The sequence below is a fragment of the Perissodus microlepis genome, chromosome 2, assembly GCF_051167445.1.
Source record: "Perissodus microlepis isolate ML-2025 ecotype Zambia chromosome 2, ASM5116744v1, whole genome shotgun sequence".
NCBI classification, from domain to species: Eukaryota; Metazoa; Chordata; class Actinopteri; order Cichliformes; family Cichlidae; genus Perissodus; species Perissodus microlepis.
Genome location: NC_140462.1, coordinates 18,160,507 through 18,179,347, shown reverse-complemented (window position 1 = coordinate 18,179,347; position 18,841 = coordinate 18,160,507). Strand labels below are relative to the sequence as shown.

General features: G+C 40.4%; 2 protein-coding genes across 6 annotated transcripts in view; one reads left to right on the top strand and one right to left on the bottom strand.

Annotated features, from left to right (window-relative positions):
• Nucleotides 1-15,260, top strand: part of med12 (mediator complex subunit 12) — a 31,272-nt gene extending 16,012 nt beyond the window's left edge. The window contains exons 20-43 of one of the 5 annotated variants that reach the window (XM_084951643.1): nt 160-291; nt 462-689; nt 779-923; nt 1,151-1,271; nt 3,023-3,133; nt 3,217-3,330; nt 3,465-3,601; nt 4,123-4,302; nt 4,833-4,904; nt 5,018-5,181; nt 5,327-5,488; nt 5,689-5,890; nt 7,854-7,963; nt 8,236-8,371; nt 9,128-9,277; nt 9,538-9,897; nt 10,004-10,133; nt 10,267-10,481; nt 10,660-10,734; nt 10,946-11,166; nt 11,302-11,494; nt 12,011-12,202; nt 14,444-14,525; nt 14,615-15,260. In XM_084951643.1, the coding sequence (XP_084807769.1) occupies nt 160-291; nt 462-689; nt 779-923; nt 1,151-1,271; nt 3,023-3,133; nt 3,217-3,330; nt 3,465-3,601; nt 4,123-4,302; nt 4,833-4,904; nt 5,018-5,181; nt 5,327-5,488; nt 5,689-5,890; nt 7,854-7,963; nt 8,236-8,371; nt 9,128-9,277; nt 9,538-9,897; nt 10,004-10,133; nt 10,267-10,481; nt 10,660-10,734; nt 10,946-11,166; nt 11,302-11,494; nt 12,011-12,202; nt 14,444-14,525; nt 14,615-14,652 (3,670 nt within the window). In that variant the 3' untranslated portion in view covers nt 14,653-15,260. Of the gene's footprint in view, nt 1-159; nt 292-461; nt 690-778; nt 924-1,150; nt 1,272-3,022; nt 3,134-3,216; nt 3,331-3,464; nt 3,602-4,122; nt 4,303-4,832; nt 4,905-5,017; nt 5,182-5,326; nt 5,489-5,688; nt 5,891-7,853; nt 7,964-8,235; nt 8,372-9,127; nt 9,278-9,537; nt 9,898-10,003; nt 10,146-10,266; nt 10,482-10,659; nt 10,735-10,945; nt 11,167-11,301; nt 11,495-12,010; nt 12,215-14,443; nt 14,526-14,614 lie in introns of all 5 variants that reach the window. The other 4 variants (XM_084951636.1, XM_084951622.1, XM_084951627.1 and 1 more) reach the window with 4 other exon arrangements.
• On the bottom strand, nt 14,932-18,726 carry mars2 (methionyl-tRNA synthetase 2, mitochondrial). Its single transcript, XM_084951648.1, has 3 exons — nt 18,294-18,726; nt 17,620-17,954; nt 14,932-17,278 (listed from the first exon to the last, which is right to left on the bottom strand). Exons 1-3 carry the CDS (start codon nt 18,568-18,570, stop codon nt 16,100-16,102), a joined length of 1,791 nt encoding a protein of 596 aa, XP_084807774.1. The 5' UTR covers nt 18,571-18,726; the 3' UTR covers nt 14,932-16,099.
• Between the last annotated feature and the right edge of the window lie 115 nt (nt 18,727-18,841).

The window sequence follows — 18,841 nt, the reverse complement described above, 5'->3', positions numbered from 1 at the left end:
CAGTAGTGTTTTTATTAGTGGTTTTTAAATGGATTTTATTACATTTTATCAGAGTAACACTGTTTCCCCTTGCTGTCCCATCACATCCTCCTCAGCAAGAAATAACCAAGACTTTTTCTTTTCATAGCTGAACGAATCACATTTTCGTTGTATTCACAGGTTACGCATTGTGGTGAAGTCAGGTGTGAACCCAGCAGACTGTTCCTCTGCTGAGCGTTGCATTCTGGCCTATCTGTATGATCTCTACACCTCCTGTAGTCACCTCAAGAACAAGTTTGGTGAGATATTTAGGTAAGGAAAAAAACAACTTGTATAAATGCACAGGAAAGAATGCATAGACTCATAAATTATGCTAGAATAGAATAAATTGAACCCACTTTTGAACTAATATGTTTGGTTTTTTTTATTGGTCGGTGCAACATAATCTTAACTATTTGTTTTTGCCTTGTGTTCTACCACAGTGAGTTTTGCTCTAAAGTGAAGAACTCCATCTACTGCAATATTGACCCATCAGACTCCAACATGCTTTGGGATCCTATGTTCATGATGGAGGCCATCGCCAACCCCTCAGCCAACAACTTCAACCACTCCATGGTGGGCAAAATCTTGAATGACAGCCCAGCCAACCGCTACAGCTTTGTCTGTAATGTGCTAATGGATGTGTGTGTGGATCACCGAGACCCAGAAAGGTGCGTTACTCCTGCTGGGCTACACGGGTGTAGGGCTCGGATTGCTACACTACTGGACTTTGGTTTCATGACATGTGATGTGCTTTCAGGGTGAACGATATTGGGATCTTGTGTGCGGAGCTGACAGCATATTGCCGCTCCCTGAGTGCCGAATGGCTCGGCATTCTCAAGGCTCTTTGCTGCTCCTCTAACAACGGCAACTGTGGCTTCAATGACTTGCTGTGTAACGTAGATGTAAGTTTCTTTTTAAAGTAAACCTGTTTTCCTTATTTTCTCTTATACATATACTCTCAACAGTGGTCGAGGCTCATATTAAGCAAAGCAAATGCTAGTTTCTTCCGAAGTTTCATAGTATTTTTGGTTTTTTGGGTTGGTTTGTTTTTTTCTAAATTAGGGAAGAATGTTTTTTCACAAAACACGTGTGTTAAATTTGATCTCTTTACTTGTCTTGTGTCCTTAAGGTTAGCGATTTGTCCTTCCACGATTCTCTGGCAACCTTCGTAGCCATTCTCATTGCCAGACAGTGTTTGCTCCTTGAAGACCTGGTTCGTTGTGTTGCCATTCCTTCCCTTCTCAATGCAGGTAAGAGTTTTTAAATCCCATGAATTTGGGTAAAGGAAGTACTTTATGCCCCATTGGTTCAAATATTATTGGTCAGATGCCGGGACCCTTGATCACATTGGTGAAGTTTACAGTTGTAGTACTAAAACAGAATCCACAGGAGCTTGATGCTTTTGCTAGCTCGTTTTCACAAGTTCAGTTAGGGATGCCTCAATTGTGAAATTGTTAAAGTAACAATTTGTTATTTTCCATCAGTAAACATCACATTGTTGATCAGCCGGTATCAGACAGAAAGGACATTTTTGGCAGACGCAGATGTCCAGCTGAGATATCGATTTCTCCATGGTTTCCACTATTCATCAAACGCTTTAAGTTTTACAATCTACAATTCAGCTCTGTATCTTTTCAAAAGTAAAATTAAGCAAACCAAGTAAAATAAATGTGAAGATTAAAAGAAAATAGAAAGCACTGAACCAAGACAAAAGGAAAAAGTAACTGTTATGTGTATATGCAAGAGTTGAGATTTAATTCTGATCGTTTCACAAAAAAAGAACAATAATGACACAACTCCATCTTTTGATTAGATGTAGCTTTGTGAAGTTTCAAGGAGTGCGCTCTTTATTCCATGCGACATATGAGAACTCTGAAGTTTTGTGACCTACACAACTTCACAGTCCCAATAGTGCATTTAGACGTTCAGTTTTGTCCATCTAACTAATGGGATGCATTTCATTGCCTTATTTTAGCATTTTTCTAGAGATTGTTAAACGCTGTCATCGGTGTGCTCCACTGCTAAACCCAAAATAATAATAATGTATACTTTATTGATCACCGTGGAGAAATGACTCTCTCTGCATTTAACCCATTCACTCAGTGAAGCAGCGGGCAGCCACTAATCAGGCGCCCAGGGAGCAGCATGTGGGGTACCTCAAGGTAGCCGTTCAGTGGATTCGAACCCCCGATCATGGGGCGACCACGCTACCTACTGAGCTATCCCTAAGTATCATATTTGAATATGATATGTGTGTTTGAAATACTTATCTAATAATAGATAAGGATATGGATAAGTATACTTCTTTTATGTATTATTTAAAAACTGCCCCCTTTGGGAGTGTTTTCTTTAAAATATTCTTTATAGTAAAGCCTATTTGTCCACTAAATCTCTCGCTTACATTTTTCCTTTAGCCTTACTTGCGTTTTCTATACCACTTTCCTTCCAAGCATCTCTATATAACCGCACAGGCATTGGGCATTCTATAAATGAGTGAGCAGTACATTTCAGCCTGGCTCACAGGAAGGAATATCCAGCTTTATAATGCATTAGTTCTATCAAAGGGGAGAATAAATGTGACGGATTTGTTCTGGGTCCACAAAGCCTCGGTGCAGTTTGTGCTTTCGCCAGAAAAGTGCCTCTCTCCCTGCTGTTAATCTTTTTTTCCCTCCCAGAGTGGAGACAAAGCCTCATTCAGCCATGCTGTTTGGTTGCATTTGGCTCATGTTATAACACTACTACATGTGCCAAATGCCAACAGCTCTCACTTGTAGTAAATGCTTTGTTCTCACTCCCTGTTTCACGACAACAGCTCTATGAAAATTCATCTTTATCTTGCCTGATGAGGAGCCTATCTAGGACAGGGTTTAAATTTAGATGTGTGACTTTGATGTAGTGGATTGTGTAGCCCATCCAAAAAGAAAAAAGGAGTGAACCTTCCTAATGCGATGTGAAGGAACTCGGTGTTAATCAGAGCATATGTTTTGATCTGTGACTTCAGCCTGCAGTGAGCAAGACTCTGAACCAGGAGCCAGACTGACCTGCAGAATTCTGCTGCATCTTTTCAAGACACCACAACGCAACCCTGTCCCCCAAGATGGTGTGAAGTCAGGTAGTGAGCGCATCTACAAACGTTTTACCATTTTTCTCAGCTTGAAACAAAGCTTGTCTTAAACTGGTGTTATAACTTTGCAGACAAGGCTTCAGTTGGTATCCGGTCATCTTGCGATCGCCACCTTCTTGCCGCCTCCCAGAACAGCATAGTGGTTGGAGCTGTATTTGCTGTTCTCAAAGCTGTGTTTATGTTGGGTATGACTATTTATATTCCTCTTATATAATTTAAAGCTTAGAGTGCACCATGTAAAAACTGGTATCAAACACAGGCATAATCAGTTTTGCCAAATGTTTACTGATTGGTTTTTGCCGGCTCCTTCTTGTTGCAGGTGATGCTGAGTTGAGAGGCTCAGGGTTGTCACACACCGCCGGCCTCGACGACATATCCGAAGGACGCAATGTCTCGATCGAGACAGCCAGCTTGGATGTATATGCGAAGTATGTTTTGAAGACCATCTGCCAGCAGGTGAGAATATGAGTTAAGATGGTGTGAATATAGTCCACAGTAAAATGAGGTAAAATGGCTAAAAAAAAAAAAAGAAGATTGCTTTTTACTTTGAGAACTTTGGTCTTATCTTTGGTGCATTTTTTTTGTCAGAAAGCTTTTGTGAGACAGCAAATAGTAACTGATTATTCTTATTTTGTACTTCACATAAATTCAGTAAGCCAGAGGTGCATAAAAAGCATGAATGAGATCATATTCTGCACCAGATGTCACTTAGATATGAAGGCTGGAGGAAGAGCTGGCAGCTCATTATCTTAGAGGAATGTACTTGCTCTGAGACCTCATGAAATTTCCAAAATAGTTTTTAGTCAGCAGCTCTGTTTCATAAGAATTGACCCATTGCCCTGTTTTCATTACCACTCACCTAGCTTTAGTCATGCTTGTTTTGGATGACTGAGTTTATCTTGATACTTGAACCTGAACGTGGGGGTCGCTAAAGTTGTTGACATTTCCCACTTTACGCCTTTTCCCTTGTTTTTCAGGAATGGGTTGGAGAACGCTGCCTGAAGTCTCTGTCTGAGGACAGCAGTGCCCTCCAAGACCCGGTGCTGGTGAACATTCAAGCCCAGCGACTGCTGCAGCTTATTTGCTATCCTCACCGCCAGCTGGACAGTGATGACGGTGACAACCCACAGAGGCAGCGTATCAAACGCATCCTCCAGGTAGAGAAAAAAAAAGTCAGGCTGAATAATTTATTTTTGGTTCACATGATGCATGAAACTTTGTTTGCCGTTTGGAATGAGCGTGTTAACTGTAACAGCTTTAATTTGTCTAAAATCATTTGTTATCAAGTTGTTGCTTGAGTTGGATTGGTGGAGTGTTGCTGCCCTCTCCTGGCTAAGTGAGGGTTTTAGGACAGGAGTGTCAAACTCATTTCATTTAATGGGCCACCAGAAAAAATCGGATCAGTAAAGAAAAACGTGCCCCAGTTTTAAAATACAGACACATAGTGAACTGTTTGTTTACATAATAAATTATGAACAGCCTTAGTTGCGTAAAGTATCAAAGGCTGTTTTTAATATTCACATTATGTCCCTTTACATGTGGTTTAAAACAAAAGCAGAAAATGTAACATGTTTAGGACATGGTTTAACACAGGACTAATGCCTCAACTATCCATAACTTGTTCATGACAGGTTGTTAATTTCTACCACAAGAATAGAATTTAACAGTAATCCTTTCCCTGATGCAGAATATGGACCAGTGGACGATGAGACAGTCATCTCTGGAGCTGCAGCTGATGATCAAACAGAGCACCAACAATGTAAGTGTTATCTGTTTGTTTTGTGGGTTTTTAAAAAAAGAAAAGAAAACAACATAATCGTGGGATTTCTGTTATCAGACATATCAGATTATTTCTTATTTGTTTTCCTTTAGGAACTCTACTCTCTCTTGGAGAACATAGCCAAGGCCACTATAGAGGTGTTCCAGAAATCAGCTGAGATGAACTCAAGTAACCCCTCAGGGAACGGGGCAGCAGTCCAAGGAGGCTCTGCATCTAATAACAACAGTACCACAAGCAAAATGAAGCCTATTTTAAGGTGCGTCTCTCCTCAGGTCTTGTTAAAATTATTTTATGTTTGTTTTTTTGTTGTGTCTGGACATTTATTTATAAGGAAAAAATCATAGCCATTGCATTTGGGTTTGAATACAGCGATGCTGACGTCTAATATTTCTTATCTGCAGCTCATCCGAGCGATCGGGTGTTTGGCTGGTGGCTCCGTTGATAGCCAAGCTGCCCACGTCAGTCCAGGGCCATGTGCTAAAGGCGGCAGGAGAGGAGCTGGAGAAAGGGCAGCACCTTGGCTCTTCTTCACGTAAGGAGAGGGACAGGCAGAAACAGAAAAGGTATGTGGCAAACTAACATTTCTTTGTCGTTAAACCAGTTAGATTTCTTTGATCTGGAATCTCAGAAAGAAATGTTTGGCAGGAAGGACATTTTCATTTTGTAGCACTTACACATGTTATGAAATCTCCAAAAACTCAGTCTGCCCACTTCTGGACCATGATTCCTTTTTCATCAAGTGAAATTTGTTTTCCTTTCACAGTATGTCTCTGCTGAGCCAGCAGCCGTTCCTGTCTTTGGTCTTGACCTGCTTAAAAGGGCAGGATGAACAGAGGGAGGGTCTCCTCACCTCCCTTTACAGCCAAGTGCAGCAGATTGTCACCAACTGGAGAGAAGACCAGTACCAAGATGACTGCAAGGCAAAGCAAATGATGCATGAGGCACTGAAGCTACGACTGAATCTTGTAAGCGTTTTTAAAGAAGAGACAGCTGGTTTAAAAAAAAAAGAAAGAAAGAATTGCATGAATTAAATCAAACTACAAAGAAGGCAAAAAAAAAATCCACATTGTTTTATAATCTTTGTGGGGAGAAGTACCTAACATTCACACTAGGGCTGGGTATCGTCACTGATTCCTAGAATCGATTCGATTCCGATTCACAAGGTCCCGAATCGATTCGATCCACGATTCGATTCAATTCAATTCGATTTGAATCGGGGAAATTTTGCCTCAGACAGTCAGAAATATTACAGTTCAGATCATGCATCAGTACATTTCCATATTTTATATCTATAAAACGAAAGCTGTTTTATAAAAATATTCTGCAGTCGATCAAAAACGAAAGAAAACCATTAATCAACATATGAACATTGCCTGATGCTGCTGAAGTGAAGCAGAGCAAAGTTACAGAGGTTTTACTAGAGACACAGCTAAGCGTTTTGCAATTTTGCATAATTTTAAAAAGTTTACATTTGTTCAGTATTGAACGGCAGAAATGCCGTTCAATACTGAAGTAAAAGGAAAAAAACAGCGTCCGACAGCGCTGTAAACAATGGTAGACTTGTGCGTAACAAGCAAGCGAATAATGCAGAAAACAGATTTTTAGATGAGAAACTGTTCTTGAAGAATAGAGAGAGAGAGAGAGAGAGAGAGCTGTGCATGAAGTGTGATTTTTTTTTTTTTTTTTTTTTTTTTTTATCGTGGTGGAAGCAAAACAGGAAAAGTAAGAGGGAATTCATGACGATGTTTATGTGAAGCGTAGTTTGGATCTTCTTTTGCTGCTGGTTCAGTCAATATTGTTTGGAGAGAGATAAAACCTTCAGCTTCAATCAGCGCAAAAAGGGCGTAAACACAAAGCGCGGACCCGCCGAAACATCGGAATCAGCGAGCTGTCGGCTTTCAGCCCCGACCATGTCCGTGCCGTCGGGTGAGAAAGGCGACATCTCACTGATTCTGATGTTTTGGCGGGTCGCGCTTTGTGCTTTTGTCTTTGTGCAGAATCCGTGTTCCTGCTCTCATTTACTGTTTGGTGGTTGTTGAAATTTTGTGAGGTTTAGCCTGAGATTCTGGCATTTCGGCCAAAATAAATTTATATTAAAAAATCGATTCAGGATTTTAATGAATCGATATCACGTTATCCAAACTAGAATCGATTTTAATCGATAAATCGAAAAGCAAAACCCACCCCTAATTCACACCCTTGCAAAGTCATTGAGAGCAACTAGCATTCGGTATCTGAAATCTTTGGCATGCAATACACTGGAGCAGCCAGGGATCGAACCAACAACCTTTTGATTATCTACGTCTGTAGCCACAGCCACCCGTCCAATCATAGGATGCATCCTTCAGTTTATTATGAGAAAACAGATATGTTGTGTATCAGTGCTACTTTGTATCTCTACATCATTTGCATTAAATTGGTGGACATTAGCACACAAGTTTCACATTTGAAACTATGATGTATTCCATCAAGTTTGTTTTAGAGAAGATGGTGCTGAACAAAAATGTGGTTTTTGGCTTTACATTTAAGTGGGTGTAAAATGGATTTTGCTGATGTTTTTAGCAGAGCATAAATTTGTTTTTCAGCTCTGAAACATTTATATTTGAAGTTAAAGTAATTAAAAAAAATGCTTTAAAAATGTCCAAATTTTAAAAGAGTGAAATTTTGACCGGCTGCTATGTGCTGTCAGGGCACATAGTTGGTTGCAGGGTAAAATTTTGCATGGCTTCATTTAATATATGGATTATGAAGCAGTCATGTGGAAACAACAAATCAAATCTTAGTAGATTTGGTTTGTTGAAAGCTGGAATGACCCAGCTTTTATCGTGGAAAAAAGCTGAGACCAATAAAAGAAATGCAAGCAAGAACATCTTTCATGTGAGCACTATTTAAAATCACCTGTTTTTCTTCTTCTTCTTCTCCCATCAGGTCGGTGGCATGTTTGATACAGTGCAGCGCAGCACGCAACAGACCACGGAGTGGGCGGTACTACTCCTTGACATCATCAGCAGTGGCACAGTGGACATGCAGTCCAATAAGTAAGTGTTTGCTTCAAAGTAACTTCTATTGAAATATTGGCACATTATTTCTTGAATTGGACACTATGAACTGGATTTTCCAGCTGCTAGCACTTGACCTGCATTTTTAAAAGTTACAGTTGTATTTTGCTTTGCAAGAAACTGTCGAGTACCATCTAATGTCACTCGTGAATTTTTGAATAAACAGTCTAATAAACTATAGTTTGAAAATCTTGAGTGTTACTACTGGGCACTGACTTTATCTGACTCCTAACTCTGCTTCTGTCCAACAGCGAGCTCTTCACAACAGTGCTGGACATGTTGAGTGTGCTGATTAACGGCACACTGGCTGCTGACATGTCCAGCATCTCTCAGGGCAGCATGGAGGAAAACAAGAGAGCCTACATGAACCTGGTTAAGAAGCTCAGGGTAGGATGAGCACAGTTTCCTCACTTATGCAAGATTTTGTTACTGTGTATAATACTTTCCATGTGTGATGTTATGTAATGCTCAACTGTGGTCCTTATTATGAAGGATAAAAAAAAGTCACTCTCTGAATAAGTATTGCATGAAATATATTAACCATGTCATTTAATTTTCCATTTAATTGTTTTAACTCGTTAAACTGTTTTTAAATGCATGTATTTATTCCTTTTTTAACTTGTATTTACTGCTAAATGATCAGTAATAAGTTACTATTACATGATTATTAAATTACTTAATACAATTAGTAAATAAATACCAAAATAAATTAATTCAGTGTCAAAAGAAAAATGTTAATGCATGATCTGCTTTAGAAGTTACTGCGTATGTAACAGCGACTTCCTGCTTTCCTTATGAGTAGTAAAGGTGTATTAAGTAGCTAACTCACCAGATTAAAGGGTGAGCGCCGTCTATAAAAATAACAACTTGAGTTCAAGTTAAAAATGAGACTGACCACATTTTTCAGAGTGACAAAAGTGAAACAATTGCTTTTTCACCTTAAGTGCCAAAGGCTTGTATACTTTGAACACTAAAGGTCGTGGTTAATTCTAGCTGTAACTATCTTGGTTATTGATCATTTTGCATGCGAAGGCAGCCAAAGTAATGGCTTTGCTCATGTAGACATTAAATGAGAAGAACTGCATTTTGCCCATGTAAAGTTAAGTTTTATTAACACTCACTCCATCTGTTTTCTGTCCACAGAAAGAACTTGGAGATCGGCAGTCAGAAAGTTTGGAAAAGGTTCGCCAGCTTCTGCCACTGCCCAAGCAAACCCGTGATGTCATAACCTGTGAACCTCAGGGTTCGCTGATAGACACTAAGGGCAACAAGATAGCTGGCTTTGAGAAGGAGGTAAACACTTTCTTTTTATTTGTCAATATACATCCTGTACATTAGGCTTATAAAATTAGATGTACACAGTTTTTATATTTTGAAAGAGGGGTAGAGAAGTATGTTGAAGACAACTAAAGATGCAAATACTGCAGCTTGTAAAGATAAATACAAGTTAAGGTCACAGGAAAACCAGATAAATCTGCAATGAACTGATGCTAACTTGATGATTTTGAATTTAGCAAGAGTTTAGTAAGTTTAATTTGTCTCTGATCTATCAGGGTCTTCAAGTATCTACTAAACAAAAGATTTCTCCGTGGGATGTTTTTGAGGGTCTGAAACACTCCGCCCCTCTCTCCTGGGGCTGGTTTGGTACAGTACGTGTGGACCGTAAGGTGACTAAATTTGAGGAGCAGCAGCGATTCCTCCTTTATCACACCCACCTGAAGCCCAAACCACGTAGCTATTACCTGGAGCCACTTCCCCTACCCCCTGAAGAGGAGGAACCCCTGACACCTGTCTCACAGGAACCAGAGAAGATGATAGAGGCGGTGAAGACAGAGAAGAATGTAGCCACTGTGCCACCAGAGTCCAACAAAAAGTCCAAATCCAAGAAAAAGAAACCTTCTAACAAAACAGAGGTCTGTTATCCTGCCAATTGATATTTTTGCTATTAAATATGAGAGATCATTATATTTGAAACATTGATTTCCAAACTTAAATAAATACTTTATCCTCTGTGACTAGGACTATAACCGAACACCAGGTCCTGCCTATACAAGTATGGCACCAGAGTTGATGCAGAACCCCACATATCCCAGGACCATGCCCTATAATCCACAGAACGTGTACACACAGAGCCAGCCTCTACCTCCAGGTCAGATTACAGGTCAGATAGTAACTGCAGGATACTCTCATCATTATGACTTATGCTGCTGTAGCACCCAAGAGGAATTGCCATAGCTGGAACATCTGGGATTGAGACTTATGTTTTATTTGTTTCTCCACAGGAGGTCCAGGTTTAGATGCTCCATACAGACAACCAAACCGCAACCAAATTAGCAAAATGATGCCCGCTCGGCCTAGTTATCCAGGCATGATGCCCGGCATGCCGGGAAGCATGCCTGGTATCATGGGACCAGACAAACAGTACCAAATGACTTTTAAGCCCCATGCTACCATGCCACAAGGCCCGAATCTGCGACACCAACTACAGGTCAGACTGGTGAGTCTGTACCTCTGACATGTCAAGCAATACTTACTCCTTGAGAATAGTTGTGCCACCTTAGCTCTATTTAGTAAACTTAAACAGACGTAGTTTGTGTTTAACTGCTGCTTAAATTCTGATCCTTGATTGTTTTTATAGTAGAGAGAAATGAATAATTCAATTTTCGTGTTTTCAGCATCAAAATCCAAATGCATTAGGGCAGATTAGACAAATGCCACCAAACCAACAATATACTTCAATGCAATCCCAGGTAAGTGGGTTTTTTTTTTCTTTTTTCTGAGGTTTATCACATTTAACACAAGGTTGTATACATGATCAAACATGATACCATAGACCACAGACCGTTTTTGAAATCTATCCTATATTTTGCCTGTGGTCTTTCCTGGTCTTGTCTGCAGTTGTCTCCTCCTCCTTGCTTGGCTTGAATTATCAACATTGTCTTTATTTGTGCTATACCACAGGGCTATACCACATACGGATCACACATGGGAATGCAGCAGCATCCATCTCAAAGTGGTAGTATAGTACCTCATTCCTATGGCAACCAAAATTTCCCAGGCGCACATCCTGGAGCCAACCCTGCTGTAGTGGATCCACTAAGGCAACAGAGGCCAAGTGGGTATCTTCTCCAGCATGCCCCACAGCCCACAGGCTACCCACAGAGTATGCAGAACACACAGAGGTCAGTATTATGTTGCAAGTAAATCTGCTAGTTTGATAATTATTAGCACTTAGAAGTCTTTGTGTCTTTTTGTCCTTGTTATGCTTGCTGTATTGTTGCATATGCTAATTTTTCTTATTGGCTTGTACATATCAGGTTTCCCCACCAGCAACTCCAGCAGAATCCTATCATGCCATCCCATCTCGGTCAAATGGGACAAGGTGTCCATCCAGGCTTGTCCAGGCCCAATCAGATATTAACAGAACAGCAGCAGCAGCAGCAACAGCAACAGCAACAGCAGCAACAATTAGTGCAGCAGCAGTACCTCAGACAACATGCAGTGATGAGGGTATGTCACTTATATGAAGTTAGTCATATCTTAGCTATGGCTTGGGTTTTCTTAAAACAGAAAAAAAGTTGCCCGATGCAGCCTTAAAAACTAAAAAAAGGTTGATGGAAGGCTGTGCTTAAAAGGCATGGCCTGTAAAAGCAGAGAAAGTTCCTCTTCTAGCATAGATTAAAGTTCTAAAAGCACATCACTACTGTGTTAGAAATGTAGTGGTATTGAATAACGTTAACTTTACTTTTAAACACGTTGTCACAGCTAAATGTTTCCTCCTATGCTGAATAAAAGTTGTTCCCAACAAAATTAGTCTTATCTCAGATTGATAGGATTGGTTCCCTAGCTTTGTCTTCTACCATATTAGGGGGGGAAAACACCATTTGGACATGTTAACTCGTTTAAATCTGCATCTTTTGAGATTAAATCCAGTATGCAAGAGGCCCTTACTGTTCTTTCGGCTGTTGTGGTGCATTATTGAAATTTACAAGCTTTTTCTATGTTATGTTTCCCCAACCAAAACAGGCACAACAACATCAACAACAGCAGCAGCAGCAGCAACAGCAGCAGCAACAGCAGCAGGTCCAACCACAGCAGGTTCCTCCTCAACAGCAGGTTCCACAGCAGCAACAGCCACAGGTGACGGCTGTGCCTCCACCGGGCCAGGCACAGAACCAGGGCCTGAGCATGCAGCCGCTGCCACCGCAGCAACCCATGGTAGGAGTCCAGGTGATTTTAGTGGCTTTTAGTACTCCAGGCATTCGCAGGATTTATTCATTACGACTGGACAGGTGGCAGGTACTGGGAAGTTTTCGTGGAAACGTCATCTGTATTTAAATATGTTTTGGATATGGTGAGATATACTAAAGGATTAAGACTTGTTGTTATGCTGCTAAATAATTATTTAAAGTCTGTGTTCAGTTATCACAAAAAATAATTTACAAGAGGGATAAAAAAAAAAAAGGTGCTATTTGCATCAAAGAGTAGCTCCAGTGTTGTTGGGGGTTTTTTTCTCTTCCATTAATTCTGTGTTTTTCTTCCATTTTTATAGAAAGTGCAATAAGGAAATAGTCTTGCATAATAAAACAAAAACAATTACAGATAAGGACACATCCACCCCCCATGAAATTTAAAGTTTTTGTAAACATTTTCCCAAGTACTTTTTCAACAGAGCAAGGCATTTCTAATGTACTATTTCTAAACATAATAGTTTTCTTTAGAAAGCTTAAATTAGTGATTTGAACACAATGACAGAAATTAATCCAGGAAAAATACAAGAGTCAATATAATTAACTGCCTGAAAAACTGACCTTTTTATTGAGCAATAGCACAAATGACTGACATGTTTTAGCTTAGTAATGATCAAAGCATGTAAAATCAAGTTAAAACCAATCTACCAATTTACACTCAGTGTAACAACTTCTGCAAGGGTTTTAGCTGTCACTTAAGATAAATGGCAAGAATAAAAGTAATCATTTTAGACTTGAGAAAAAGAATTGTTGACACTCACAAATAGGGCTGTTCGATATAACGATATATATCGGATGACGATATAAAAACGTCTATCGTTTCATTTTACGCTATCGTTTGTTTCGTGGTGTCGCACAATAAACTGTTTACGGCAATATTTTGTCATTGTTTTGATGGTCACTGTAGTGGCTATATTAATTTCTTAAAGTTCTCTCTTTCTCTTAGATTTAATATAACCAGCGCCTGTTTTTATGCGTTGTGGTTAGCAACGACGACGGTAAAACCATCGCGTGTCCGCTTGTTTATGTTCCACATAAACCTTTCACAATAAAGCTCAAGATCCTGTTGAGATTTTTCAAAATAAACTGAATCACATGAAAGAGCAGATTATTTACGGATGAGAAGTAAAAGAGCCGCCAGGTGCTAAAAAATAAACCTTAGACTCAAACGTTAGAACAGGCTTTTCCCCGCAGCACGCTGTGTAATAAATACTCACAAAGAAAACGGCGGCCGTTACAACTTATGTCTAAAAATGTATAGTTTCATGCATCGGTTAAAACACTCGACTCCAGCTACATGACGCACAGCTGGAAACACTTCCCGCAAGTCGAGCTGCCCGAGATTCACAGAATTCACAGAAAATGTTACATTTTTGTGATTTATATCATTATCGGACGATAGATGTCTTATATCGGGATATGAGATTTTGGTCATATCGCACAGCCCTACTCACAAAGCAGGAAATGGCTATACAAAGTTATCACTGCATTTCCAAGTGCCAAGAACTGGAGTGAAAAGTATCATCAGGAAATTCTAAGAGAGCCACACAGCACAGAAGGCGGCTGGCAGAGGTAGGAAGGGAAATGTTTCTGGAGAGAAAACCGATGAGAGATGTGTTTAAAGACCCCAGAACAACTGCCAAGACACTAGTGAATTTGTTAGCCAACTCGACAGTCACTAGGATCCTGCACTGAAAAACTCCACTTCTGCAGAAGAGACACTTTAAAGCCAGACTGAAGTGTGCTAAGGACAACCTGGAGAGGGATCATGCATACTGGAAGTGCATCCTTCAGATGAGATGAAACTAGAGCCAGCAGCAAAACTGGGTCTGGGTCATCACTTTGTCTTACAGGATGATAGCAATCCAAAACATACGTCATTCCTGGTGAAGAACTCACTACCGAAGACCAGCGTGAACATTATCGAGTGGCCGATCAGTTTGTGATCATTTACCAGCCCACTTGAGCATTCAGGCACCCCAAATATTCAGTTGCTGCTAAATGGCTGCTTTTTAAATAAATCAAGGTTAAAGGAGAGCGACTGGCCAGTTTTACTAAGGTTTCTGTGGACTATTGTCATCTTGCATTAACCCTGGGTTAGTAGGGCTGCTCTGACTTCCAAGTTGGAAATCCAACTTGAGTTTATTTAAAATGAGTTAATTTGGATAAAGGTGCAAAAATAGTTTTAAGTAACCTCTCTCTCTTTTAGTTCCCACGACCGGGAATGCAGCAGACTCAGCAGCAACAGCAGACCGCAGCGCTGGTCAGACAGCTGCAACAGCAACTATCAAGTAAGTCAATATCTTCAGTGGCATCTTCTCACATTTCTAATGCGTGTTCATTGTTCCACATTTGTAAACCTTTCCCCTCTGTTTCCCAGGTACACAACCATCACAGGGCACCAACTCTTATTACTGATAATGTTTGTTCATAGTGGTGGGCAGAGTGGAGGCCCTGCTCTGTGGATTGGGGGAATACATGTGTCCAGTCCCATCAAGGTAGTTAGGAGGGATGACTTGAAGGCACAAAGGACCACCAAACAGATTAACGAAATCCAATATTGACCACTGAGGCAACAATCAGAGGTGATCTTGTGTCACTTGTGTAATTATAGAATATCAATGGAGTGATCCTTATCTGAAGTAAACACGTAATGCTTAATGATGGAGCCTATGTAAAGAAAAAAATTACCACAAATTATAAGAATAATGCAATTTTTTTTTATTTTCAATTTGTACAATTTTTTTCAGTTTCGTGTATTTCTCATTAAAAATCATGTCGGTTTTTAATGTCTGGTACTTGTGTTGGCTGCCTCTTTTAAAACCTAGTAGTGAAAGTTTTTATCTTTCGCTGCTCTTTTTCAAGCTCTGGGAGAAGGAAAATGAAAATGACAACGAGTGCATAAAATGTATCAAACTGATGTAAATACCACCGTAAATGACTGTTTTGTAAAAGTGTTCCAATAATGAGTAAATAAAACGGTGTTCTTATTACAAGGACTATGAAAGTGAACCAGCTAAATGGAACTGAGGCATCAGTTCATTATTCACGTCTGTGTGTTTAATATTGGGAGAGAGGGGGGAAGGCATACTGGTAAACGGAAAACTTAAAGTTGGTGTGTTTCCTCAGCTTGGGACTATAGTGATTAGTAAAAAGAATTACAACAGTGGAAGGACACTTTGACTAACAACTGTTCAGAGACTGGGCAGCTATTAAATATGTAGTATTTAATTGTGTTTTTTTCAGTACAACTAATCTTGGAGTTTTCAAAAAAAATTTCAACACTGAGAAATACGAACAGCAAGGTGTAAAGACCCTGTATACACGTAACTATACAGGTGTTTTCATTTTCATTTCAGGTTAACACTGTTTAGAATAGAGTTTCAATCCAGACAGTATGACATCCAACAGTAGAATAAAATGTTAAATTATGGCTCCATTCGGTTTAGAGTGATGATATTAAAACAAAGGCTTCAGCTGTTTTCAGACAGGAACTGTAGAGTTTTGGAATCCGAATGAGACTGATGTCTTTCTGACATGTAGCACTCAACAAGAAATTACTTCAGATATATTCTCACTACTGGAAATAGTCTGCTTGGTTTGAGCAAATGTGCTGCAGTATAAAGTGTGCAGATAGCAGTGAATGCACTTAAGTACTTTGATGCAAGCACAATCAGATATAAACCCTTATACTAATGAGGTTTTAGATGAAAGATAGACTAATGTGCGGTGTGACTGAGTTAGATCTTTGTGTTCTCACACCCACCACTGAGGAAAAGGTTCATGGTTGCAATGCATGTGTGACAACTCTCACACTGTGAAACTTACTCTTGAGATTACATTAAAAAACAAACCCACACCATCCTCATTTCAAATTTGCAGACTTTTTTGTTTTCTTAGGTTTTTGTTTATCGGCATTATGAGGTTCCAAGCGACTGAAAAGCACTCCGCTGTCAGATCCTAGTGCTCTTCCTTCAAAAGGACAGTCCATTCCTTGGTACCTCGCCAGGAAGTTCAGACCTGCCCAGCTCCTCTCATGCGGTTGCACCCCAAGTCGTGACAGCAATTTGTTAGAAGTCTCTGGCACAATTGGCTGGAGAAGTGTGCCATATATCCTCAGACACTCAAGAGAGATATGAATGACGGTGTCTACCCAGCGCTGGTCTTCATTGTTTTTCCTATCCAGTTTCCAGGGTGTGTGGCGCTGGACAAACCTGTTAGTGAGCCTCACACAGGCACTGATGGCCTCCAGAGCTTTGTATATATGCATAGTCTCATAGTGCTTTTCCACCACAGCTGGGAGTTTCTTTATAGCATCCAACATGTGGTAGTCTTCATGCACAGCTCTGCCTCCGTGTGCTCTGGGGAAGGACTGAGGACAGAAAGAGGGGTAGACCTGAGCTGGGTTGAGAGCTGGTGCCGTGCAGCGGTTAAGCAAACCACCCAGAGAGTCTGCGAGCTCTGCGTTGAGCAGCTTGGCAACTTTGTCATCTGTGTAATCACAGTCCGAGTCAGGAACACCCTGACGCAGGAGAAAGTATCTCATACCATCAGCTGTAAACATTTGTGAGCGTTCAAGAGGATCGACCACATTGCCCAAACTTTTAGACATCTTCTTTCCTCCTACTGTCCAGTGGGAGTGCACATGAATCACCTGTGGCAGTGGCAGTCCAGCTCCTAGGAGAAAAGCTGGCCAGTAGATGGCGTGAAATTTTAGGATGTCCTTTCCTATAACATGGCGGGCCACATGCCACCATTGGTTGTGTTTATCTGGATATCCAGCTACTGTGAGGTAGTTCACCAGAGCATCTAGCCATACGTAGATAGTCTGTTCATCATCTCCGGGGACTGGGATCCCCCACTGAAGACGGCTTCTCTGACGGGACACCGAGAGGTCAGGAAGGTCTTCCTGCAACCACTTAAGTACGGCCTGGTGAAAACGCTCAGGCTGTATAGCCTGAGGATTTCCTCTGAGCCAGTCAAGCAGCTGAGATTGAAACGCAGACAAGCGAAACATATAGTTCTCCTCTTTCATCCACTCCACCTGCAAAACAGTGGAGAGATAATCTGTTTTTTGAAACTTTGTTAATGAAGTAAAAATAGCTTAATATAAACACTGAAAAGGGGAAAACGGATAAAAATCTCCATTTCACAATTCGTTTGGGAAGCATTTTCAGTGTTTATTTGGCAGGATAGAGCACAGACAGGAACTACATGCAGTAAATAGTCTGTGGTAAAATCGAACCCATTGTTAGGCTCCACTTACTCAGTAAATGTCACACACTAAAGATTAGAGGCTCAAGTTGGCGTATTTTTCCTAGACTTCTTAAAGCTCCTCAAGAGACAAAAGGAAAAAAATTGTTTGCACGGTTTGATCGAAATTACCTTGTGTCCACTCTCCAGCGACACTTTGATCTCCTTCCCTAATGAGTCCAAAGCATCACCGACTTGAGAGGGCATAAGAAAGCTTTCATCTTGCGTGGAGTACCAGCCTTCGTAACTCCCCTTGTAGATGAGCCCTTTGTTCCACAGCACCGACCAGAAATGCTCCACAGCCTCACGGTGTCTCTGCTCGGTGGTTCTTATGTAGTCTGTGTACGATATGTTGCAGCTGCTGAAGAGATGTCTGAACTGCTTGGACACACCCGTGCAGAAGGTCAGGGCATCTTTTCCTGCAGCTTCAGCAGCTTGTTGGATTTTCAAGCCATGTTCATCAGTGCCTGAATGTATTACAAACATAACAAGAGCATCATCAAAAGCCAAAAAGTCAACTAAGCAATAATAATGGTTAAAATGAAAATACATTCCACTCACAATCATAGAAAACGAACCAATTTACTTTTTCAACAGTTTCAAAATGTCAAAATTATAAGGTGATCACAGAACAGTTTTATGTCAACATCTTAGTCTTTTCTTCTCTGTTATACCATTTTCTCGTTTGCCCTGATCTGTTCAATGTAAGGCTTAAAATGGTGTATAACAAAGACCTTAATACCTATAGACACCCATTAATTAAAGTAACATGAAAAACGAACACTTAGCGTAAATGGAAGATTTACCTGTTGCAAACTTTGAGTTAAATCCCTGCAGTCGTTTGTACCTGTGTAAGCAGTCTGCTAAGACAGCTGAGTAAAGGTGTCCTAAATGAGGTGAAGCGTTGACATAGAAGATGGGAGTAGTTATATAGTAACTTCTGTCATCTTTGCATAGCTGAGTGCTCAAAGCAGCGCTGCTCCGATGTTCCCAGAGAGGTGGAACCGGTGATAAAAACTGCTTTCGATGGAGTCTGTAAACCGCTCTACATCCTCTGGTAGCAAACAGAAAGGGGAACCTCATAGTTACCAAGCGACGTCCACATGAAGACCAAAAAACGACACTGAATCCACGTAGTGTAGAGTGTTAGCGTAAAACCGGCAAATTCAGTTCAATGTAAGCCTTTTTCGTAACCCTGGAATCCATGTGTTTCATTGCCTGTGAAGGTTAAGGCTTCTTCCGGTTTCTACGAATAACAACAATTTGTCCAATGAAAACGCTGTATGTTGCGCATTGACTATCAACCACCAATCAGATTACGAGGTGTATTTTCGATATTGCTTTCTTATTTTTT